Below are 25,044 nucleotides of genomic sequence, written 5' to 3'. Positions count from 1 at the left end.
CTCTCTCTCTCTCAAAAGTAAACAAACATTTAAAAAAATAAAAAGAAGTTTTACAAACGTGAGCTCAAAATGAGGTTGGCAAATAGGCAATCTCTTCAGGCTTTAAATGTAAAGTTAAGGTGTCTGCAACTTGTTCAAAAACAAAAGGGAACTGTCAAAGAGTATTAAGTGAAATATTTGGATATGTGTTCTACTGTGTATCCTTCAACTCACTAGTTCTACTTTAAGGACATGATCTTAAGGAAATAATTATAAATTTGTGCAACTATACTGTTACAAGTATGTTTCTAATATTGAGACTGTCTAAAATTAGAAAATTTTGAAATTTCCTAAACATCTTACAGTAGGGGCTTAAATAAAGAAAACTTTGGTTCACCCATATATTAGAATGCTAAAGATTAGTAGCTGCTAAAGATGCTGTAGGGGAAAAAAATGTAATGGCATGGAAAGATGTTGATTATGCATTAAATGAAAAATGAAGGTTATATAAAATATATATAGTATAATACCATTTTTAGTAAATACACACACACACACACACACACACACACACACACACACACTAGGTATGCAAAAGACATTGGACATAGGCTATAAACCTAAACTGCACGTCAGTTTATTCTTGCCTGTGAGATTATGGGTGATTTAAATGTTAATCCTTTTGCTTATTTTTTTTTTAATTGTTCCACAGCAGGTACTATTTTTGTAATTAAGAAAAATTATATGTCTTATATGTCGAGAGGTTTCTGGGGTGCCGGTCATATTCTTGACCTCGATTGGGTTTACACTGGCCTTTGCTTTAAATTATTTGTTAAAAAATGTAAATCTATTTAATAAAATTTCCATAATGTGTGCTACATTTCACAATTTTAAGTGCTAAATAAGCTGCACATATTTATCTTTCAGTATCTTATACGCAGTCCCAGTATCTTATAGTATTCCATCATTTAGGAGCAAAGTTGATACTTGACCGCAAACTGCGTTGGTTTACCCTCCTGGACGGCTTGGACTCCAAGCCCCATCAGTCATTGCGGCCTGCATACTGGGAACTACGGGGTCCGAGAGGGAGTTAGCGATCCATAGTCTTTTCCCTCCCAGAAGCCCGCGGGCGGCTAGGAACGCAGTCCGTGTCATGGCCGCGGGAGCCGGGACGGCAAGCCCCGCTTCCGGCCCGGGCGTTGTGCGTGACCCGGAGGCGTCACAGTCGAAGAAGCGGCCCGGCCGGGAAGGCGGGGAGGGCGCGCGGCGATCGGACGCGATGGCGGGAGGAGGCGGGAGCAGCGACGGCAGCGGGCGGGCGGCAGGCCGGCGGGCGTCCCGCAGCAGCGGGCGCGCTCGGCGGGGGCGCCAGGAGCCGGGGCTGGGGGGCGCCGCGGAGCGGGGCGCGGGGGAGGCACGGCTGGAGGAGGCGGTCAACCGCTGGGTGCTCAAGTTCTACTTCCACGAGGCGCTGCGGGCCTTTCGGGGTAGCCGGTACGGGGACTTCAGGCAGATCCGGGACATCATGCAGGGTGAGGGCCGGACCTAGGGAAGGAGGCTGGCCGGGGAAGGGGATTTGTGGGGCCCGGGTGTCGGGGCTGGGGGTCGCCGAGCCAACGATGTCTTCTTTCCTAGCTCTGCTTGTCAGGCCCTTGGGGAAGGAGCATACCGTTTCTCGGCTGCTGCGGGTTATGCAGTGTCTGTCGCGCATCGAAGAAGGGGAAAATTTAGGTATGGCAATTTTTGTGTTCTCAGGGCTTACTAATTTAGGGTTACGTTGTTGTTTTCCAACTTATGTCCAGAACTGAAGGATTCGGGGTGAAGGTGCACTACTATGTCTCGATCACAGTGGTCTTTTTCCTTCTAAAATGAGTCTATTCCCTGGGTCTAGTTTTCTCCAGTTAAGATTCTCTTGTCTGCTTTTCTATTTTTTATTTCCTCCCACCTGTTTCTTGCTTGCCCCAACTTTGCTGCGATCTAATGAGTTATGTTAAGATGGCCAAATTTTTCCGGGTAGAATGTTTTCCAGAGTATAAGCACTTTTTTGTTTAATTGAACTTAAGAGCTGTTAGCAAAACTGTCTCCAGTTTCTGGTCGCTTGTATCTGAGGAGGATGTGTGTAACCTGAAATTTGAGATGCAAATACATGGGTTAAAAAATAAATTTTTACCTATCTTGAAAATTAAAAAACAGTCACTTCAAATTCATTGGCTTGAATTTGAACTCTTAACATGTTTGTAAGCTTGTAGCCAATTTGTTAGCAAGTTAAATGCAAATGTTACCACATTTACATGTGTCTTTCCAGATAAACATGTATTTTGGACATGTTGTTTCTGCTTCTTATAAAATCTCTTAAAGCGAAAATTGTGCTCTTTGTCCTAGACTGTTCCTTTGATATGGAGGCTGAGCTCACACCACTGGAATCAGCTATCAATGTGCTGGAGATGATTAAAACGGAATTTACACTGACAGAGGCAGTGGTGGAATCCAGTAGAAAACTGGTCAAGGAAGCTGTAAGGCTCTGTATTTATTTCTTTTTTTCTTTTGGCAAAAATCAGACGTCTTTGAGCATACCAATGCTTATCTTTTCTGTGTGATGATGGAGAGAGCAAGTGAACATATTGAAATGTAGACACACACAGATGTTATATCTCTTCAGGTGACCCCTTCCCAGGTCAGGCTTGGAAAGTGTTAATGGCAGGTACGCTGCTTTTGTAATTTTGGTTGCCTTCCTTGTGGCCTTGGCAGAAGAGGCATTACAAAGGAAATGGGTTGGCATTGAAGACTGACATTTTGGAGGTTATTACACCATTCAGGAGCATCGTGAAAGGGCTAGAAGTAACAGGCCTAGGATTTGGTCATCCTTGTTTATAATAAACCAAAGAGGATAACTGGGGCCTTGAGAAATGTGGGACTGACTTTGAAGAGGAACATTGCCTTTGAACAAACAGAATCAAAGGTGCTGGGATAATCAGCCAGTTAGAGAACCAGTAATGGTAGAAGGCTGGCATAGCCAGTGTTCTTAACAAGGAAAAAGCTACTGGGGTATCTGGGAATTTGAGTGTGTGTGTCATGGCTTAGCTAGCTTCAGATAGTAGAACTTACTTTTACTTAAAACACAACAGGCAGTGGAAACCAGTCAGAAAAAAACCAAGGCTGGGGGGGGGGGGGGGGGGGGGGGGGGTTGTGGAAGCAGATGTGGAGGTGGGGAGTGAAGAATTAACAGCTGAGCATTGCCTTGGTGGTGGAAAGTAAGGAAACTGTTAAGAAAAGAAAAGGATCCTAAAAACATAGGGTCTCAGGTAGGGGTGTGGAGATAAAACTTTGCTTAAGCAAGGAAGACTTTCTGTCCTTTGGCTGTGTGCTGGGTACTTAGGTACCCTGTTAAAAAAAACAACTAGTGTGTGTGAGGTACAGATATTTATTCAATTAAGGAGCTACTTTTGGTTTTGGAGAGAATGCTCAGAGAATCCAAATTCCAAAGAGGAATAATTCCAAGAATAGATTTTTAGTATAGGTAAGTCAAGTTTGTGATGGAGGGACAATGTCAGAGAAGACATATTAGCAAAGGAGGAGAAATCTATGCCTACTTTCAGAATAGCTAAAGATCTTTTGAATGGGAAGAAATGGTACACCATTGCGTGCCTGGCTGGCTCAGTCAGTAGAGCATGAGACTTTTGATCTCAGGGTTGTGAGTTCAAGCCCCATGTTGGGTATAGAGATTACTTAAAAATAAAATCTTAAAAAAAAAAAAAAAAAAAGGAAGAAATGGTACCAGTTCAAAATAATTCATGTAATTCCTATTAAGTTAGGTAGCACATTCAGAAGTGCAATTCCTTTAAAACACAACAGCTACATAGATTTATCTCTATCCCTTCTTCTGGAAGAGTATTTGTGGGTTTCATCTGCATATTTGTTGTTTCATTATTTTTTTTTTTAAGTTTATAGATCACATTTGGGGGCTTCCTTAGGAAAAATCTGTTAGCGAAATGCAAATGACCTTAAAACTGTCAACCATACTCTTAGTTGACCTTGTTCTTTTCCATTTTCCATCAGGTACCAGATTTCTTGTTATACTGACTGTATTATAAACTGTTATTGCTGTGGACCAAATACCACAAAATTTAGCAGCTTAAAACAGTTAATATGATCTCTCATTTTCCAAGAGTCAGGAATCTGATAGTGGTTCAGCTGAGTGCTTTTGGCTTGAGGTCTCTCATGAGATTATAGTCAGGCTGTCTGCTAGGATTGCAATCATCTCAAGACTCATCTGGGGTTGAAGGATCTATTCTCATGCTCACTCACGTGGTTGTTAGCAGGACTCACTTCCTTGCTGGTTGTTAGCTAGAGACTTCAGCTCCTTACCTCTCTGCAGGGCTGTTTACAGTGTGATGGCTTGCTTCCTTTAGAGCAAGTGATCCAGGAGAACAAGAGCCCAAGACAAAAGCTGCAGTCTTTTATAACCTAATTTCACAAGTATCATCACTTGTGCCATATGCTGTTGGTCACACACACCAGACCAACTATGGATTAGTGTGTAATGGGACTGTGCAGGGTGTGGGGATCACTGCAGGGCATTTTAGAGGCTGGCTACCACAATTACCTTGAACTCTTATTCAGTGATACTGTATCACTTGCCTCCTAATTTCTTATTAAAAATTTTTCATTTAGATTCCTAGAATCTGTTAATGGTCATCTTTGGGAAAATGCCATGGAGTACCTAGGCTCATTGAAGCTTTCTGATGCATTTTCAGCTTTTTGTAAAGTTTCACAACATTCATTTAAATGTCTATTAAATTTTTGTTCAAGTTTATCAAATAAGTTATTTGTTAAGTTAGAACTTTTCATTGTATGATGTAGGCATTTCTATAGGTCTTTGGTACCCCTTCAGGAATCAAAAAACTAGTTTCATAAACAATGCCAAAACATTAGTTGACTTTCTGTGCATTGACTTTGCACTAATGGTGTAAAAGTAGTGATGGGTAAAATTGCTAGTATCTTGGCATGACCAAGGTGGTGGTAACCTGTAGAGTAGTCATTGGAGTCTTCATTGCCACATTCTTGCAGTTTAAAAAACAAGTAAAAGCCAGTTTCAATTTAGAAGATCACTGATAAAGCAGTAAAATTATTAATTTTATCAAATCTAGACCCTTGAGCAAAAATCCTTTCAGTATTTTGTGTGACAAAGTAGGAAGTTTGCTCGAAGCATTTCTGCCATATACCAAAACTTGATGGTTGGCTTCAGGAAATCACTTGTGTGACTGTTTGAGTTGCATGCTGATCTAGCACTTTTTTAATGGAACGAACACCTTTCTTTTTTTTAACTGAAAAGAACTGACACATTTTGGCTGTTTAGGTGTGGGCATTTGGCAGTCATTTTCTTATAAAAGAGCAAAGGGAATTTGTCACTTCAGAGAAAACAATGATAGTATTTGTTGCCATTGATAAAAACTGACGCTTTCAAGTAAAAATTAAAATTCTGGAAAACTGGTATTGATGTGCCTGACAGTTTCCCAATTCTTAGATTTTTCTGATAAGATTGATGGTGATTATTAATATCGGTTATTTTCAAGGTATTTTTAATGAATGTGTCAACATTTGGAAGATCTACATAATTCAGTAAATATTTTCCAAATGGCCAATGCAGTATATTATAAAATCATTCATGGGTAAAAGATCCATTTAAAATGCAAGATAGACTAACGGATTTTAATGTAACAGATGATGAAAAGTTCACTTGCCCAAGTTTGGTGTAGAATCAAAGAAGAATATCCACAATTTTCTCAAAGATCTGTTAAAAATACTCCTCCCTTTTCCAACTTCATATGTATGTGAGGATGGAGTTTTTTAGTATATTTTAACCAAAACAACACATCACATCAATATGAATGCAGAAGCAGATATGAGAATCCAACTTTCTTCTATTAAGCCAGATATTAAGGAGATTTGCCAAAATGTAAAACAAGGCCAGCTTTCTCATTAGACTTTTATCTTAGAAAATACAGTAATTTTTCATAAAGATATTTATATTACCCTGCAATGAGTTTGTTGTTTTTAATGCATTAATAAATATTTAAAATTTTTGTTTTATATTTGTAATATATTTCTAATATATTTCTATAACCCACAAAAACAGAAGTTCTTTGGGGTCCTCATTAACATTTAAAAGTATAAAGGAATCCTGGAACGCCTGGGTGGCTCAGTCGGTTAAATGTCTGCCTTTGGCTCAGGCCATGATCTCACGGTTTGTGAGTTCAAGCCCTGCATCAGGCTCTGTGATGACAGCTCAGGGCCTGGAGTCTGCTTCAGATTCTGTCTCCCTCTCTCTTGGCTCCTCCCCTGCTCACACTCTGTCTCTCTCTCAAAATAAATAAAGATTAAAACAAAAAAACGTAAAAAGGAATCCTGAGACTAAAAAGTTTGAGAACTGCTTCTGTAAGCTGTTAATGGTATTGAGGCTAAATTGGTTTTCTCTTCATAACTGAAAGATTCCTCAGGTTTCTGTGGAGAACAGCAGAGAGTAACATGTATGCTATATTATTGGGAAAGCATTTATTTGTTGCTTTTTGCTGTGTATCATTCTCCCCTGCACCTTTGGTAACAGCACTTTTTCTTTTGAGACCTTACCCAATTTGGGGGGGCTGGGTGCATAAAACACACTCTTTAAGTACCTTAATTTTTGAAATAAAAAGCTTTGTCAGAGCTTTTTGAGTATTCCTGTTTCCCACAACAGCCTGGTTTCTTTCTGAGTTTTTTTCTTTAGCCTTTCTTCCCTTCTGTGAGTTTTGGTTTTCTCTTTCTATGTGCCTTCTGCGATTTACTGCCCCCCCCCCCCCCCCCCCCCTTGCCCAATATAAACCTATCTTGCCTCTATTGGAAATCCGTGCTTGGAATTTCCTTTTTATTTAAGTTAGCCAGAGACCATTGCTATTGCTTACACCCTAAGAACCTTAGAGATATATACATAAGCAAAGAAATTATACTGCTTTCTGAAAACTTTCAAGTGAAAAAGAGTTCATTTCTTTAAAACAAACAAACAAAAAACTTTCCAGGAAATTAAAATAGATTTAAAAGATAAGCTCATAGCACAAATGTTGGAGGCAGACTTTTAATTTAGATTTTGAAAGCATTCATATTTCCTTTCTTATTTTACAAAGTAAATATAGTAGGACCTGGTTCTAATTCTGGAAAAGACAGAGTAAGCATATTCTCTTCTGTCTTACTTAATGCAAGTCTAAGTCCTGGACAGATTGTGTGGAGCACCTATCTGACAATTCAAAAATGTAAATGATAGTAAGCAGGTGAGGAAGAAGACGAGAATTTGAAGGTCCACCAACTGGTGATGAGTAGCTGACCACTTTTTCCTTCTCTGTTACCACCTAGCCTGGACTTGAAGGCTCCCGAAACCTAGAAGTGCACTCTAGGTGGGAAGAGAAAGAACTCCAAGAAAGGCTTTCTCTGGCCTGAGGAGCAAGAAAGAGATCTCCTGAGGGTCAGGGAGGGTGGGAAAAATCCCAGGCTTTTTTTTCTCCCTTCTCTCCTGCCCCAGCACCCAGGCAATACTGCAGTGGTGGCAGCAGTGGCCCAGTGATGACACTGGCAGCAGGGCTGGCACCTAAAACTGAAGGAAGAGAACCCTTTCTCTTTTAGCAGTGGAGCTGTAATCCCTAGAATGCAGAGCAAATTCCACTGCTTCTTTACTGTCTATCCTGCTGCTTGCTGTGGATACAGATGCAGTGTATAGCACAGTGGGGGAACTAAACCCCAGGAATGCAAGGCTGGTTTGGAACTTGAAAATCAATCAGTGTACTCCACTCTATTAGTCCAAAGAAGAATAAAACATATGATCTTTCAACTGATGCAGAAAAGGCATTTAACAAAGTTCCTGATAAGAACACTCAGCAAACTAGGAATAGAACTTTCTCAACCTGATAAAAGACATCTATGGAAAACCTATAGCTAACATCATTCTAGATGGTGGAGGATAGAATGCTTTGTGCTTATAATCCAAAACAAGGCAAGGATGTCCATTCTCACTGTTTCCATTCCATGTCATACTGGAAGACCTAGCCAGTGCAGTAAGTCAAGAAAAAGAAATAAAAGACAACAGACTGGAAAGGAAGGAAAAAAACTGTCCCTATTTGCAGATGGTATGACTGTCTATATGGAAAATCCCATACAATATACTAAAAAGTCTATAAGTAAGTATAGCAAGATTGGAGGATATAAGATCAACATACAAAAATTATTCATATGTCCAGTATATATTAGCAGTGAATGACTTGAAATTATCAAAACAGTGTCACTCATAATAGCTCCCAAAAAGAAGAAAAATAAATTCTTAAGTATATGTCTAGTAAAACATGGGTAGGATCTTTATGTGGAAAAACACAAAATACTAATGAGAGAAATCAAGACCTAATACATGGAAAGGCACACCACGTTCATGGACTGGAAGACGATATAGTTAAGAGGTCAGTTCTCTCCAGGCAATGGAATGAAGACCCCAATGACTATAGTACTAAATAACCAAAACAATTTTGTAAAAGAAGAACAAAGTGGAGGACTCACTACACAATTTTAAGACTTACTATAAAGCTGCTCAGGACTATAAACATAGGTTAATGGAACAAGAGTCCAGAAATAGGCCTACACAAATATGACCTTGATTTTTGACAAAAATTTGAAAGAAATGCAATGGAAAAGGTATTCAACGGAAAAGGATAGTCTTCAACAAATGATATGAAATAGCTGGATGTCCATATGCAAAAAATGAACCTTGACCTAAAACTTACAAAAATTAATTCAAAATAATCTAAATGTAAAATGTAGGTGCCTGGGTAGTTCAGTCAGTTGAGCAACCAACTCTTGATTTCAGCTCAGGTCAGGATCCCCGGGTCCTGGGATTGAGCCCAACTGTGCTGAGCGCAGAGCCTGTTTAAGATTCTTTCACTCTCAACCTCTGCCCCTCTCCCCCACTCATGTGCATACACTCTCTCTCTCAAAATAAAAAAATTAAAATAAATGCAAAATGTAAAGCTGTAAAACTTAGAGAACATGAAAGAAAATCTTTATGTCCTGGACTTAGACAAAAATTCTTAGCTATGACGCTGAGCATGATACATAAGAGGAATTTTTTTTTAACTATATTTATTTCAGGGCACCTGGGTGGCTCAGCTGGTTAAGTGTCTGACTTCAGCTCAGGTCATAATATCATGGTTCGTGGGTTCGAGCCCCATGTTGGGCTCTGTGCTGACAGCTCGGAGCCTGGAGCCTGCTTGGGATTCTTGTGTCTCCCTCTCTCTCTGCCCCTCCCCTACTCGCACTCTGTCTCTCTCTGTCTCTCAAAATAAATAAACATTAAAAAAAATTTTTTTTTTAACTTTTATTTTGAGAGAGCACCCGTGCAAGTAGGGGAGGGGCAGAGAGAGAGAATGAGAGAGAATCCCAAGCAGGCTCTGTGCTGTAAGTGCAGAGCCCGACACGGGGCTAAGAGGAAACTTTGATAAGAGGAAATACTAGTAAATTGGACTTAACAAGAATTTAAAACTTTTTTTCCGAGCAAAACATTTAAGAGAATGAAGACAAGCCATAGACTGGAATATTCACAAATCACTATCTGACAAAGGACTTGTGTTCAAAATATATAAAGAAGCCTCAAAAAAAAAAAAAAAAAAAAAAACCCCTTTAAAAAAAAGAAAAAAAAGCCTCAAAAAAAAAAAAAAAAAAAAAAAGCACCATTTAAAAAATGGGCAAAAGTCTCCTCAAAGAGAATGTACAAATGGCACATAAACACATGAAAAGATGTTCAACATCATTTAGTCAATAGAGAAATACCAATTAAAATCAGTGAATACAGGACATACTATTAGAATAGCTCAACTTCAAAAAATACTGACACTAATGATGTGGAGCAACTGGAACTCTCACACATTGCCAACGGGAGTGCAGAATGGTATACACCCACTCAGGAAAACAGTTTAGCCATTTCTCATATAAAGTTAAACATACATTTTCTGTATGACCCAGCAATCCCACTTGTGGTTATTTACTTTAGAGAAATGTTATGTTTACCCCATAACCCCAAAACTTGTACATGAAGGTTTTAGCATCTATTCATAATCACCAAAATTTGCAGACAACCCAAATATCCTTCAGCAGGTGAATGGATAAACAAAATGTAGTACAGTAGCCCCCCACCCTACCCGCATCCATAGTTTCACTTTCTGCAGTTCCGTTACCCACAGGCAACTGTGGTTGGGAAGCAGATGATCCTCCTGACATAGTCAAAAGGCAGAAGGCCAGTAGTAGCCTATGGCTAAGTCTTGATACTTACATCATTCACCTCATGTCCTCACATAGGCATCTTACCATTTCACATCACAAGAAGGGGGAATACAGTACAATAAGATATTTTGAGAGACAGACCACATTCACATAACTTTTACTATAGTATATTGTTACAGTTCTCGTTTATTGTTGTTAATCTCTTACTGTGCCTAATTTATAAATTAGACCTTATCATAGGTAAGTATGTAGAGGAAAGGGGAGGGAGGACTACAATAAATTCATACAATGGAATACTACTCAGCTATAAGAAAGAAAAAAACTATATAGATGTTATAACAACATAGATGGATCTCAAAGGCATTTATACAGAGGGAAAGAAGCCAGTCTCAGGGCTACAGCCTCTAAAAAATAAGTGCCACATACTGTATGAGTCGATTTATATGACCTTTTTTTTTAAATTAAATTTTAGTTAACATACCAGACAATATTGGTTTCAGTAGAATTCATTGATTCATCACTTACATACAACATCCAGTGCTCATCACAAGTGCCTATTTTAATACCCATCACCCATCTAGCCCACCCCCGACCCATTTCTTGAAAAGATGAAACTGAGAAGGTCATTGGTTGTCAGGGGTCAGGGATGGGGGAGGGGTGACTAGAAAAGTAGCACAAGGGAGGTTTTTGGATCCATGGTTTTTGTGTCCTCTGTGGCCGTTACAGGATTCAGTAGGTGTTTTTAAATGAAGAACACTACACCCCCCAAAAAGTTCATTTTACCGTATGCATGTTAAATAACATTTAAAAACATGATAGGATCCAAATGATTTTATACAAAGTAAAACCTTTGAATTCTTCAAGAAAGTTCAGTATAGTCTTAGTATAGTTATTCTGCGGAAAATGATGTAAAAGCAAATGTGGTCATGACTAAAATGAAAAGACCTACTTTGTACCTTCCTTGGGCAGCAAGAATTTATATATGGTTGTGCCTGCTATTCAAGAGCATTTGAATTTGTATGTATATAGTATATGTATATGTATACAGTTTCCTTTGTATGCTGAGGACAGAATCACCAGAGATTAATACTGAAATCCCCTTGCTATTCCTCCTTCTCTTCATCTGTATCTCCTTCAGTTTTTCTCTGAAATGAAGATTGAAAATATCTGTGGACGAGTTTTCCTTACCGTGTGTGTGTGTGTGTGTGTGTGTGTGTGTGTGTGTGTGAGTGATATGTTTCTTATACCTCTCTTTGACACAGGATTTAGAGTAGCTACTTTATTCTGTAAGATAACTCCAAATGCTCCCAACTTTCCCCTGGCTTTTCTAATTAAAAAAAAAAAAAAAATGTACACATATATTTTTAAAATATCCCTTGGGGTGCCTGGCTGGCTCAGTCAGTGGAGCATGTGACTTTTGATCTCAGGGTTGTGAATTTGAGCCCCACATTGGGTGTAAAGATTACTTAAAAAATAAAATCTAAAAAAAAAAAATCCCTAAAAATTTTTGATCACTGTCATTTTACCTCTGCATATCTTTTCTTGGGGTTTCTTTATGAAAGGACTCTTCTTTTTCTCTGTAGCTGATGAGACTTTTTCATTCTGCTGGGAATTTTGCCCCTTTTGTGTGTTACATGTGGATGCGTTGGATTTGTTCATCTCAGTAATTTCCTGTACACTTTTAACTGGAGTTGCCAGCTGGGGTTTTACGGTAGTGAGAGGCTGTGTTGGTTCTCCTACAGAAATGGCCTCAGGCCTTTCCTGAATGGAGAGCCGAACCCTATGGTCAGCAAATGGCTTTTTCCCCCCCAACAGTCTATCATCCCCACTCTGTCCTCATCATTATATCAAAGCTTTGCGTCCAAAAAGAACAGATCCAATTGTTCTGGGGACCTGGAATGACTCCTGTCCATTTTGCTTTTCCTTGGGAGGCCCTATTCAATTTGGGTAAATGGTCTGTAATCCAGAGGATCAGATTTTGCTTTATCAGCTATTTTTTAAAAATCCAGTGTAATGTTGAAAATCTACTACCCTACACAATGAAAGAAGAGTGCTTACAGTTGTTCATAATGCCTGAGCAGTGACTGTTAGTTTTTAAGTACAGGAATTTGATAGATTGTGAAAAATTTCTTGGGTAAATAAGGCTCATTTTTACTTTTTAGTAGTTTATTTTAGTACCTGATTTTCTGATTACTCCTGTCATTATTACAACAGTTAAAAAAAAAAAGGTTTTTTTCCCCTTTTGTAGGCTGTCATTATTTGTATCAAAAACAAAGAATTTGAAAAGGCTTCAAAAATTTTGAAAAAACATATGTCCAAGGACCCCACAACTCAGGTAAATTTGATATACTTTTGCTTCCCTGACTTAAATCCATCTCATTGTTTTTTGTGGGGAAACAGGGAAAGGGTTTCTTTGTCAGGAATGTGATTTAAATATTTGGCATCCTTAGCATGTTGTCTTTTATATACGGGATAAAAACATTGTGAGATTGACTTTTCAAAATTTATTTTGTATTGTACAAATTTACCTAAATTATTTTCTTGCCCATTTCTGTCTGGTTTGTGGCAGAACTTTATTTAAGTGACCAGCACCAGGTATTAAGCTATCAACTTCGGTAACGCTCCTATTACATAAATGCTGATTCTGCAGACTTGAGAACCAGCCTTGGTGAGGACTTAACTCCTCTATTTTCTGGTGTCAAAAGCTCTGTTGGTGCCCTGCTCTTTTTTTTTTCTTTCCTTTGTAAATCTAAATTTTAGTTTTTGAAAAGGTAATACATGTACATAATAAAATTCAAAAAGTACAACAAAAGAGCTTAGTGAAAATTCTCTCATCTCTTGACTTAGCCACCTCATTCATCTCCTCATAGACAACCAGTGTCTTTTTTTTTTCTTTTATCCTTTCAGAGATAGTCTAGTCTATGCATATGCAAGCAAACAAGCCTATGTGTGTGTATACAGAGATACATACATATATCTATTCTTCCTGCTCTTCCCATATATACCTGTGAGCATATTCCTACACACTAATTTGAGCATTTTGTAAATTGCTTTTTTCACTTAATATATCTTGAAGTTCATTCTATATTAGCACGTAAGGAGCTCCTTCATCCTTTTTTTCCTTAAGTTTAAAAATATTTATGTAAATGTGTAAAGGTACTTTAGATCCTAAGTTCTTCGTATTGTTTTATAGCTACATACTAACCCATTATGGCTGATCCATAATTTATTGCCCTGTTCTTTGTGGTAGGCTCCCCTTCCTATATATGAACACTGATGGCCATTGACAGCATTTGAAAGTCGATAGTGTTGTCTCAACTCACCATCACTGAATTTTTACTAGAGTTCTCCTTTCTTATGTTGCAAATATGGGTCCTTTGTGTAGAAGCTGAGAAATGATCTCCTGAACATTATCCGTGAGAAGAACTTGGCCCACCCTGTTATCCAGAACTTTTCCTATGAGACCTTCCAGCAGAAGATGCTGCGCTTCCTGGAGAGTCACCTGGATGACGCAGAGCCCTACCTCCTCACGGTGGGGCTTGGCCTTCTCTTCCCATAACTGTGATGTGGCCTTGAGGATGTGCAGGCAATTAGAAAAGGACAGCTCTTTTTAGAAGTGAAAAGAGTAAATGTGTGTAAAAGACTTTTGATTTATATGCACTGTCTTCCTTAATTAAATGCCTTAAATATACAGAAGCGGAGATTCTGACAGAGGCACATGGAACGTACCTGGTTTCCTTCACCTTCCATTTATACCTCCTACATGTGATTAATCTTGTTGTGGTTAAAGTAGGGGAACACTTGAAATGAGTGGTGGTTCCCAAAGGAGATGGAATTTGAGTTCAGTTCGGGAGCAAGAGTGGTAGATACAGTATAATAGGGTTGTTAAGAGGAGGAAGGAATAACTGGAGAAGAAAGGTGTGATGAGAAGTATGATAAGGCATAAACTAAATGAAGACGTTCTTTAATTGGATCAAAGTGATCAGCATAAAGAATGGCAGCAGTGAGGCTCAGGACAGCATGTGGAAGAATAAGAACCTAGTGTGTCCTATAGGGTGGCCTGTGATATTGGAAAACTGAGTGAGAGGGTTTTGTTTTGGTTTGATTTTGGTTTTAAATCACCAACATCTGAGAATATCTTAGCTCAGGGAGGCTGGCTGATTCAGTCAATAGAGCACATGACTCTTGATCTTGGGGCTGTGAGTTCGAGCCCCATGTTGAGTGTAGAAATTAATTAAAAGTAAAATCTTGAAAAGAAAGAAAGAAAGAAAATATCTTAGCTCATAACAGTAGATCTGCCAGGCCCATATTAGACTAGTGTTAGGTGTCCTAGCAGTCATTTGGCAGATGTGAAATTATCTGTAAAGCAGATAGTTTGGAATATTCAGGGAGCAAGTGTCAGGATACTTGAGCCTGGCCTGGGGTCCTTTATTTTGTATTCCAGATAACTGGAAAAATAACCTTCTACTGTTGGGGGGGTGCGGGGGACAAAACTTTGTTCTTTTTTTTTCTTTTTCTCTCTTTTTTTTTTTAAGAGAGAGCATGTGCAAGTGGGGGAGGGGCAGAGGGAGAGAGAGAGAATCCCAAGCAGGCTCCATGCCCGGCGCAAAGCCTGCGTGATCCCAGGACCATGAAATCATGACCTGTGCCGAAATCAAGAGTCAAACGCTCAGATGATTGAGCCATCCAGGCACCGCCCCCTCTTTTTTTTTTTTAAGTAGGCTCCATGCCCAACATGGGGTTTGAACTCATGACCCTGAGATCAAGAGTCACACGCTCTACTGACTGAGCCAGCCAGACACCCTTAGAACTCTCAGTTCTTAAGACACCACTTGTTACAGATATGTATATCTGAAACAGAATGATACTAGACTAATTGGAAATGTATAAAACTTCAGTCAGAGGGAGACAAATGGGCAGTTGGAGTTAGAGCAGGATTGGCCCACTCAGGGCTTTATGTGGTATAAGTAAGGATTTTCAGAGTTGATAGGAAAAACATATTTGTGAAATATGTTTTATAAAAAAATTTATACACAAAGTAAAAGATATTAATATAAGCATTAGTTACCCCAAGTTTGGAAGAAAAAGTTTGACTTTTGTCCATGACCCCAAAAGTATATTTGGCATTCAGAAACTAGATTAGAGATGAGATTAGAAGAATGGAAGAGGAAGTAGAGTCAAATCGCATACTTGTTTGTTGTCCAAAAGGTTGAATTCTTGCAGTGTCAAGATGGTCAGCACCACTCAAATTGAGTTCTCCTTTAGTATAGAAAATTGTGAGCCATCTTTTGAGGAGAGAAAAAAGCAAGACATTTGAGACAGTTCTTGTGAATTCTTTCCCTTTGTATGTCCTCCTCTAGTTTATGCCTTGAGTGGATTTATAAGTGAACATGTTTGCATGTTGAGTATGTACATTCATGAAAGAAGAGATTTAATGAAATTCTGTGACTTCCTCTTCCTGATGACATCCTTCTTTTCCCAGATGGCCAAAAAAGCTTTGAAATCTGAGACTGTCGCCTCAGGTACAGTGAAGGAAGATAAACAGCCAGCACCAGAGCCTGTGCAGAAGCCACTCAGAGAACCTGCAAGGTGAGAGGGATGCCCTTTTGCGATCTTGGGCGAAACATAAGGGTAGTCTGTTGGAAGCAGTCTCCTTAGAGTAGAATCAGTTAGTTTCTCCTAGTACTGACATGTTATTTGGTGACTTATATAAGGCAGTGTGGGAGTTACAGAGCATACCTCGGGAAAATGAGAATATTGAAGATGCGATGTCATATCCCTGACAGAAGTTCCTGACTGGTTGTTCCTCAAAGGTTCTTTCCTTCTCTGTTGTCCTGTCCTTGCCCATATTCACTCATTACGTCCTTGTGGATACCTGATCTCTCAATGCACTGTTCAGACTTGTGAATCAGATTCCCAAGACAAGTTGTTAAATAGGGGTTACAGGTTTAGATGCCTTTGGGGGCCCAGTAGAAAATGTACAGGAGTGAGTACAGGATAATGCATTTCAGAGCATGTGAGTGTGAACCAGAGAGGGCATGCTTTTCAGCTTCGTGTGATTGTTGCAATGTGGAAATGTCCAAGGATGCCCAAACTTCAGTTCAGATTTTTATGTGAGACATCCAGTTTTGTTTTTGTTTTGTTTTTTGACGTTTCCCAGTGTGGGGAGGCAATTAGTCCAATTTAAAGAAAACAAAACTTGCATAGGTTAGGCAACAAGACATATCTGTCAGCTGGGTTTGGCTTGTAGGGTGCCAGTTTGCCCTCTCCTAACAGTTTTTAATTTAATTATACCAGTTATTCCAAATCATAGTTGAACTTAACTTTATTATGAAAAGGCAGTTTCTCATTGTTCCAAGACTGGCACACTTCTAACTCTGACAATTCTCAAAATCCCATTTATAAGTGTACTGTAGGAGAAAGGGGGCAGAATGGAGACCAGTCTTTTCCTTCTTTCACATGAGGGTTGAACTGGAGAGCTGGAAGAGTTTAGACTTCAAGGTGAGATTGCTGAATTGTCATTTGGTTGCCCAGACAGACTCGTACCTGTTCGGCACTATACACAGTTCTGACGTAGTTGCTATAGTTCACGCAGACTAAAGGGATTAGCATGCTGGCTAAGGAGGTCTCTTGGAAGAGGAGTGTCATTGGCCCTAGTCCTTTAAGGTTCTCTTACTTGGGAGTTTAAACTCCAGAGCTCAACTTCTATATCATATAAAGCCTCTATTTATGCTTATAAATGGAAGCTTTATAATTAAAGGTTGTTTTGAGCAACTTTTTTTTTTTTTTTTCCAAATGAAGTGTCCTCAACTTGAGGAGTCCTCTAATTTGAAGCTTCACACTTTGGAAAAGTTGTGGCTGTTTGGATGAGCACCAGTAATGGTGAGACTGATCTTTGTATATCTGCTTCATGTGTAGGCAGTTACGGAGTACTCCAACCACCATTGGAATTATGACCCTGAAAGCGGCTTTCAAGACTCTGTCCAGTGCACAAGATTCTGAGGCAGCCTTCTCAAAACTGGACCAGAAAGATCTGGTACTTCCTAATCAAGTGTCTCTGCCATCACCAGCCCTCAAAAACAAGAGACCAAGAAAAGATGAAAATGAAAGTTCAGCCCCTACTGAGGGTGAGGGTGGCTCCGAACTGCAGCCCAAGAACAAGCGCATGACAATAAGCAGATTGGTTTTGGAGGAGGACAGCCAGAGTACTGAGCCGAGCACAGGCCTCGACTCCTCCCAGGAGGTCGTCCCGGCATCACCATCCAAGCCCACCGTTCTCAACCAACCCCTCCCTGGGGAGAAGAATCCCAAGTATGAAGACGTTCTTTGTGGCAGTTTTGGGGCTGGTTGGTGGTCCTGGTTGGGCCTGGTATTGCTTCCATGAATGAAGTAACTTTCAGCTAAGTTATTCACCACCAAGGCTTGCTCAGACTGCTAGAATGTGACTTGGGAGTGGGGAGTGACGACATAGCCATCCCTGCCAGTTCTGAAGCCCCACCCGTGGGCTTCGAGGCATTGCACTAGGCGTGAGTGAGGATGGAAGGGTTTCAGAGCCTCCTACTCATTGCTGCTTTCATTTTTAGCAAACTTCTGAGTGCCTTGACTACTAAGTACCAGTCTTCCTTGTTAAAAGAAATTTGTCTGAGTTAGGCCACTTTAGACTTTGATCCTTAAAAAAGATTTATGAATATTTATAGTTTTGCACCTTCTATGAGTATTTAAGACTTGGCAAACTCAGTAAATATCTCCTAATCTCTCACATTCTGCTAGGCTCTGTGGGGCAGTGGTTAGAATGCTTATATTTTGCTCCCTGTCATGGGCTGGCTCTTAAGTTTTGCTACCCTTTGTGCTCTCTTGTGGATCCTTCCTCTAAGCAAACTGGTTTGCTTGTTCTGTCTGGAACATACTCTCTTTGTTTCTACTGCTGTACTCTTCTTGCTTCCTCTCATTCCCCACAGTTGGGTTTTCATTCCTCCATCATTGCTTGTGAGAATCCCATCCCTCCTTCAAAGGGAAGAGAAGCTGATATTGATGAAGTACTTTCCATGGGCCAAGCACTTTTCACATATTATTTTACTGGATCTCTAGAATCCCCACTCTGTAAGTGATATGTTAGCCCCACTTTTAGATGACAAAGGTTTAGAAAAGTTATTAATTTGCCTGAAATCACAAAGCTGAAAAGTGGCAAAGTTGGGCTTTGGGATTTTTAACCCTAATCAGTCTTGACTCAAAAAGTTAATGGCCCATACACCACCTACACCAAGATGCTTCTTAAAATTCTGCTTCTTCCATGAATCTCCCCTGGCAACCCTGCTTTAAGTGATCATCTCACTGGTCACCCAAGGTCATTGCCATCTCTACCACTGCTCTGACATGCATGTGCTAGGTGCCCAGAGAGGCTGTGGCATCTAAATGATTAATACTTAGGCACAAATCTGCACAATACATACCATTACCTACATTTGGAAGTGAGTGAGTCATTGGCTGGGCAAGCAAATGGAGCTCAACACACTTTTATTCTCATTTGATACATGATCTCCTTTATTCCTTGCAGCAGTCCTGTAAAGCATAGATATTACTGCTATGAACAGATGAGGAAACTGTAGAGAATGCATGATTACAGTGGTTTTATAAATGGGAGGATTCGTGAAGATTTAGACCTGTTTACCTCTCTCATGTGTCAAGCACATGAAGTTTGAAGGGTATTTTAAAGCAGAGGTTGGCAAACTACAGCTCCTGGGCCTAATATGCCTGGCACCCACTTTTGGAAGTCAGCCACAAACATCACATACGTATTGTTTGTGGCTGCTCTTGACGCTACACTGAGTTGAATAATTGCAACACAGACAGTAAGGCCTGCAAATCTGAAGGTACTCTCTGGTCCTTTACAGTAAAAGCCTGGCTAAAGGATTTGCTCATGAGGTACCTGGGAGCTCCAGGGAAGAAGAGTTCAGTCTGCTCAGCAAAGTTGTGGGTGGAACAAGCCTTGCAGAGGAGCAAATGTTGAGCTGACCTCGAAGGATGAATAAGAGGTCATCAAGCATATTGTGGGGTGGGGGTTCTAGACAGCAGGGATCTCTTGTATAGTCATGAGAAAGCCTAGTATGCTCCAGAAAACATCATGTATTCTGTATGGCAAAAGAATATAATGCACAGAGAGGATGAAGGAAAGAAATGTGTGGATGGGTAGATGGGCTAGGTCTTGAATTCTTTTTGTATTCTATCAGTCAGAGGTTCTTAAGCTGGGCTTCCTATCACAGTGACCTGTGGGATGTTTAATAAAATAGATAATCCCAGGATCCTGAGTACTGAATTAGAAGGGGCAGGATCTGTAATCTGCTTTTCTAACTATACCCCAGATAATTCTACTACAGCTAATCTGAGGGCCTGATGAACTACCACTGATGGCTTCTGAATAGGCACTGAGGCAAAGAGATCAGATAGGTGGCTGGAGACTGCTACTGAATGAGTAGTCAAGATCTGGAGGAAGCTGGGCTGGTGGAATTGAAGGCAGGATTAGGGTATATCATCTGGAGGGCAGGGTCACAACTAGATTTTTATATGTCCAATGGCACTTGGCACAGGGCAAATGCTTATTAGCTATTTGTTAACCAAATAAAATAATAATTCTTGGATTCTTGCAATTTAAAGGGTCCTACCCAAAACTTACATAAAAGGCCAGCAAAGGGTTAACATTTTAGGCTTCCTGGCCACTTGTGTCTCTATTGCTTATTTTTGGTTTTGTTTTGTTACAACCCGTTGAAAATGTAAAAACCATTCTTAGCTCAAGGATTGTACAAAAACCAGCAGCCAGAGGCTGTAGTTTGCTGACCCCTCTAGACCAGACCCCTCTAGCCCATTCACTGCTCATCAAGTTCTAACTTTACCAACAGGAGCTTAAGGACCAGGAAGTGACGTGACTTGCCTAGGATTGCACAGCCACCTCACAGTGAGATGAGGACCCAGATTTCAGCCCCTTCCACAACAGAAGTTAGGCAAAACCAAACGTGTGTACACAGAATAAGTGTTGCGTTCAAAGGAGGAGCAGGAGGTTGCCATAGTGGTCTGTGCAGATTGTCTGCAGGCAGAGTGAACAGACACATGGGTGAAAATGACAGTCCCAGAGGTTAAAATCAGTTTTATCCCAGCATGGGGATAAGCAGGCAGAAAACTAAAGCTGTAATTCTGACTTTTATTTATAAACAGTAACACAGTTAATATCCTGAAAAGGAAAAACATCATGTAATTTTTTTCACTTTGTCTCAAGCAAATTATTCTCAGAAATAATATTTTTGGGGATATGACCCAGCTTAAAAATAAAGTAAAGTAGATAGTTTACCATTTGTCTCAGCCATGTAGGCAATTTCATAGAAAACTCCTGGAACTCAAGGAATTTTTTCCAAGTCTGTGTACTTCTTAAGTGAACAGCTTTCATTACTCATTTGCAAAATACCTAGCCAGTCTTAAAAATAAATTTCCATTCATAGTTGGGGAAGGAGGCAGAGGTTTGTCTCTGTACTCTCTTGGTCAAGTTTTACAAGTCATTTGATCTATATAAATTCTTCAAAATTAAAATCAGATACTTTACATATTTGCTTTGTAAAAGATGTTACAATTCTGAGATCAGATTTGTGCTGTGTTATGTTCCGAGGGCCATTTATTATTAATCGGGTAAACATAGTTAAAGTTGAATAGGAAAGACTGACTACAATTTTCATTTATTCAATAATTCAAGTTTGGGATTATTTCTTTAGCTTTGGGACTTTTTTTTGATTACACTCAGGTACTTAACATTTCACTTTTACAGGAAGGATTCTTATTTGTTTACACTCTGATCCTCAGTGGTTTAATTTATTTGCAGCTCTTTGATAATCCTGTTACTACTCTAGCATTTACTTCTCCAGCTCCTGTTAGATTATGTGTTACTGTGCTAGATGGTTGAGGTAGACAAATGAAGATACAGAGCTTGCCTTCAAGGTGCTTATGATTAAGGGGTATGCTGTGAACTGGCTGTTTAATAAAGTGGAAGCACAACCACAAGGGCAGAGGAGTGGAGGCTTTTTGTGTGTATTCGGGGCCAGGACTTAGGGTAAGCTTCATTGGGAATGATGGCCTTAAAAAATGGGTAGAATTTTACTTCGCAGGGAAGGGAATCCCAAGCAGAGGGAAGTGTAGAGAGGAAAGAACAGAGCTTATAGAAGGAAAAGAGCAGAAGGCATGGCTGCCGTTTGTGCTGATGTGGGTGGAGAGAGGAGGCTTTGGTAGCAAGAAATTGTCTGGAGCCAGACTGGAGGATCTTCATTCACCCATACAGGCTTCAATGTTGAGGCAGGGAGAAGCCATCATGGAACAGAGATGAGGTAATTTCAGACTGATGTTCAGGTGGTTTTGGAAGGGGAAGGGGCTGAGGACAGAGACTCCAGTTAAGAGACTAGTGATACAGGTGAAAGGTACCAGTGCTTGGACAAGGGGAATGGAGAGGGAAAAGAATGCAGTTCAGAGATTGGACCAGGGCATGTCTTTGAACATGGAGCATGTCTTTGAAGAACTGGGAGCAGTTTGCATGTTCTGGGTTAGAAGAATGCCGAGTGAGACCTTTAAAATGAGAATCCAAACCAACCAACCAACCAAGAACAGGAAAATGAACAGATTTTGAGGGGGACAGTGGTGTATTCATTCATTGCTGAGTTTGAGGGATGATCCTGCAGCCTGCGGGACAATGACATAGAGACGCCTGGCCAGGTCAGGACTTTGGGAATTGTAAATGGATCTTCACTGTGGTCACAGAACAGGGAGGAGTACAGGCCACGAGAGAGCCGAGGGTAAAATATGGGATGACCCTGATGAATCTGTTTTACATCTTGTCCTCTTGTTGATCTCCCCTCAGAGTACCCAAAGGCAAATGGAACAGCTCTAATGGGGTTGAAGAAAAAGAGACATGGGTGGAAGAGGATGAACTGTTTCAAGTTCAGGGTAAGCTAGGACATTCTCCTTGGTCTCCTTGACAGTAGCTGAAGTATAGATGCCTGTTACTATCACATTAATGTTCCAGAAACTGCTTGTCTCCAAACTAGTATAAGTCTAGTAAGTTCCTCATTGTGATTCACGAGGAGTCAGTTTTATGTCCTTTCCCATTAAACGATGGAGACTGTCAAAGCAGCACTTTAAACAGAATTTTTAATTAAAAAAAATTTTTTTTTAGTAGGCTTCATACCCAAGTTCTCAGGGCTTGAACTCACAGCCCTGAGATCAACAACAGTAGCATCCTCCACCGACTGAGCCAGCCGGGCACCCCATGTTTTTGTTTTAATAAATCCTATATTTAATTCTAGCTGATGTTCTTACTAAAGTCTTTTAATTAAAGGTAGAAGTGGCCCTTCCCTGCATTTCTTGTTTAAGTAAAAAAAATCTCTTACCAGTTTATTTTTTTCCAAAATAAGAAACTTTACTTTTCCATAATTAATATTAAAACTTGTAGCATTTGCATCAGAATATCTCCCACCACATACTTTGCATTCTAATGGAAATATCTTAAGTACTAAAACATAATCTTGGAGATTCTAAAGACTTTGGTAACACAGCAACAGTAAACCTTCCAATCTCAATTTTATCCTTAAAAAGTACCTTAATTGGCACAATCATAGTTGGCAAGATCAAGATCACACAGGAAATGGAAGTAACAGAAAATCAATAAAAGTGGCATAAAGTATTTAAAAACAACAGGATCTAAAAGTTCCAGAAAACATCTACTTCCAGTGCAGTCCAGATTTATCAGCTTTAAAATCTGCTTCCACTACAGTATGAAGTACTTCCACGATTTAAAAATAAATAACCTGACTCTGTCTGTAAATATCCCTTTTCCTGAACCACCACTACTGCTGTAGGAAGCACTGCTGGGACAGTAGTATCTGCTGCAGCAGACCTCTAGCAAGTTTCACCTGTGTGCAATTTTGCCTTTTCTTGCAGCTTTTTAATGGCTCTTGTTGGCTTGCAACGGCATGTCTTTTATACTAGTATACCCTCCTCTAGCCCTCTGGCCTTTCGAAAAATTATCTTTGTGCATTTTTTTGAGGCCTGATGTCTTTCCTTATGGTGAGAATGTGGAACTTGAGCAGCTCTCACATGGTCTCTCTGAGTGGGGAACAATAATTACTATCCTGTTCTTGTTTAAGGCTTACTATCCTGTTCTTGTTAAGATCTTGAACCACACTTTACGTACATAAAATGATCAGGGATTTGAAAATTCTGGCATATGACAGTAAAATTGTGTTATTTCAAAGCAGTGGTTAGCAAGGGGTTGTAAAGCAGAAATTATACACACAACATTATAATACACTTCACTTGAACACAGGTTTGAACTGCACGGGTCCACTGACATGCATTTTTAAAAAATAAATACAGTATAATACTGTAAATGTATTTTTCTTAGGATTTTATTTCTTACTTTCTTAACCTTTTCTCCAGCTTACTGTAAGAGTATAGAATATATTACATACAACATGCAATATATGTGTTAATTGACTGTTTATGTTATTGGTAATGCTTCTGGTCAACAGTAGGCTATTAAGTTTTTGGGGAGTCAGTGTAGATTTTTGACTAGATTGCGGGTTGGGGCTCCTAACCCCCACATTCTTTAAGGGTCACTTGTATATGTGCATATATTAGACTTTTAACACAGTCACTCAGTAATTTTAAAAGTCATGTAGGTTTTACTAAAAAGCCTGAAATCCATCATTAACCTTAATTGAATGTCTTTATTGAATGTCTGTCTGTAAACTATTTGCTCTGTAGAGATTCTCATTGGCTGAAATGACTGTTACCTTGTAAACAAAGGACAAAAACAAATTACCATTTAGTGACAGCCTTTCTTCTCTCAATGTTGGGAAATTCCAATTAAGTTTTCCTTTTAAGAACATTTGATGTCTTTTTCTTGTGGTTTGTTCACAAGAGAAAGGTGAACTCTGAAATGAATCTACTTTTAATGTTTTCCAGCAGCACCAGATGAAGAGAGTGCAACCAGTATAACAAGAAAGCAGGTAATTTAAAATTACATTTTCTGACCTTTTCTGGTCGTGTGGATAGAACAAAGGTAAAATAAGTACGCACACCTCACGGCATACGGTGTATTTCCATGCACCTGGAACATGCATAGGACATAGGATGTTTCCATGCACCTGGAAGAAGGTCTTTCAATTTTCCAAATAATCCAGGATTATTCCACATAATCCAAAGTAAGTTAAAGGAAGAAATTCTCTGGAAGAAAAACCTAGGAGGACAGAAACCTGATACATTTTCCTATGAACAACATACGTTTGAAGTTTTTAATGCCGAAGTGATTATTAGTTGACAATGAAATGGCAGGACACGGAAAATTATTAAATGTCTAAATCCACAGTGTTAGCTTATCTGTATCATGTTTTAAAAACATAAACCCTTCTTTTGGGTTCAGATTATTGTCCTACGATTCTTGAGTTTACCTCTTCATTGTAGGAAAATGTGAATCAGTGGAGAGACAGGTTGTGATAAATATTTTGGTTTTCTTTTGCAGAAGTGGACTGTAGAAGAAAGCGAGTGGGTCAAGGCTGGAGTGCAGAAATATGGAGAAGGAAACTGGGCTGCCATTTCCAAAAATTATCCATTTGTTAACCGAACAGCTGTGATGATTAAGGATCGCTGGCGGACCATGAAAAAACTTGGCATGAACTGAAACAGGCTTTCATTTCCACAGAATTCACAGGAGCATGGTTCCTAATAATAGCCCCTGATAGTCTGTTTTTC

General features: G+C 39.6%; 2 protein-coding genes and 1 non-coding gene across 11 annotated transcripts in view; 2 read left to right on the top strand and 1 right to left on the bottom strand.

Annotated features, from left to right (window-relative positions):
* NIP7 (nucleolar pre-rRNA processing protein NIP7) overlaps positions 1-25,044 on the bottom strand; it is a 91,945-nt gene that overhangs the window by 54,201 nt on the left and 12,700 nt on the right. Inside the window, exon 5 of one of the 5 annotated variants that reach the window (XM_049622453.1) lies at positions 1,766-2,103. The exons of 3 other annotated variants lie outside the window; for them this stretch is intronic. In XM_049622453.1, coding sequence (XP_049478410.1) covers positions 2,038-2,103 — 66 coding nt within the window. In that variant the 3' untranslated portion in view covers positions 1,766-2,037. Of the gene's footprint in view, positions 1-1,765; positions 2,104-13,853; positions 15,552-25,044 lie in introns of those variants that run through there. One more of the 5 variants, XM_049622456.1, reaches the window with a different exon arrangement.
* Positions 1,081-25,023, top strand: TERF2 (telomeric repeat binding factor 2). 5 transcript variants are annotated; one of them, XM_049622437.1, is made up of 10 exons: positions 1,082-1,511; positions 1,615-1,710; positions 2,362-2,492; positions 12,515-12,601; positions 13,652-13,798; positions 15,749-15,855; positions 17,185-17,577; positions 22,154-22,239; positions 24,262-24,302; positions 24,815-25,023. In XM_049622437.1, the coding sequence occupies exons 1-10, from the start codon at positions 1,133-1,135 to the stop codon at positions 24,971-24,973; spliced, it is 1,626 nt and encodes a 541-aa protein (XP_049478394.1). In that variant the 5' UTR covers positions 1,082-1,132; the 3' UTR covers positions 24,974-25,023. The 5 variants fall into 5 exon arrangements, with proteins under 5 accessions (XP_049478395.1, XP_049478394.1, XP_049478393.1 ...); XM_049622436.1 differs by having other exon boundaries at positions 24,259-24,302; XM_049622438.1 differs by lacking the exon at positions 12,515-12,601 and having other exon boundaries at positions 1,081-1,511; positions 24,259-24,302.
* On the top strand, positions 3,623-3,695 carry TRNAK-UUU (transfer RNA lysine (anticodon UUU)). Its single transcript has one exon. It is a non-coding gene; the product is annotated as a tRNA-Lys (tRNA).

This window comes from Panthera uncia (genome assembly GCF_023721935.1).
Source record: "Panthera uncia isolate 11264 chromosome E2 unlocalized genomic scaffold, Puncia_PCG_1.0 HiC_scaffold_20, whole genome shotgun sequence".
Lineage (NCBI taxonomy): Eukaryota > Metazoa > Chordata > Mammalia > Carnivora > Felidae > Panthera > Panthera uncia.
The sequence above is the reverse complement of the archived record's forward strand: the minus strand, read 5'-3'. Positions and strand labels throughout refer to the sequence as shown.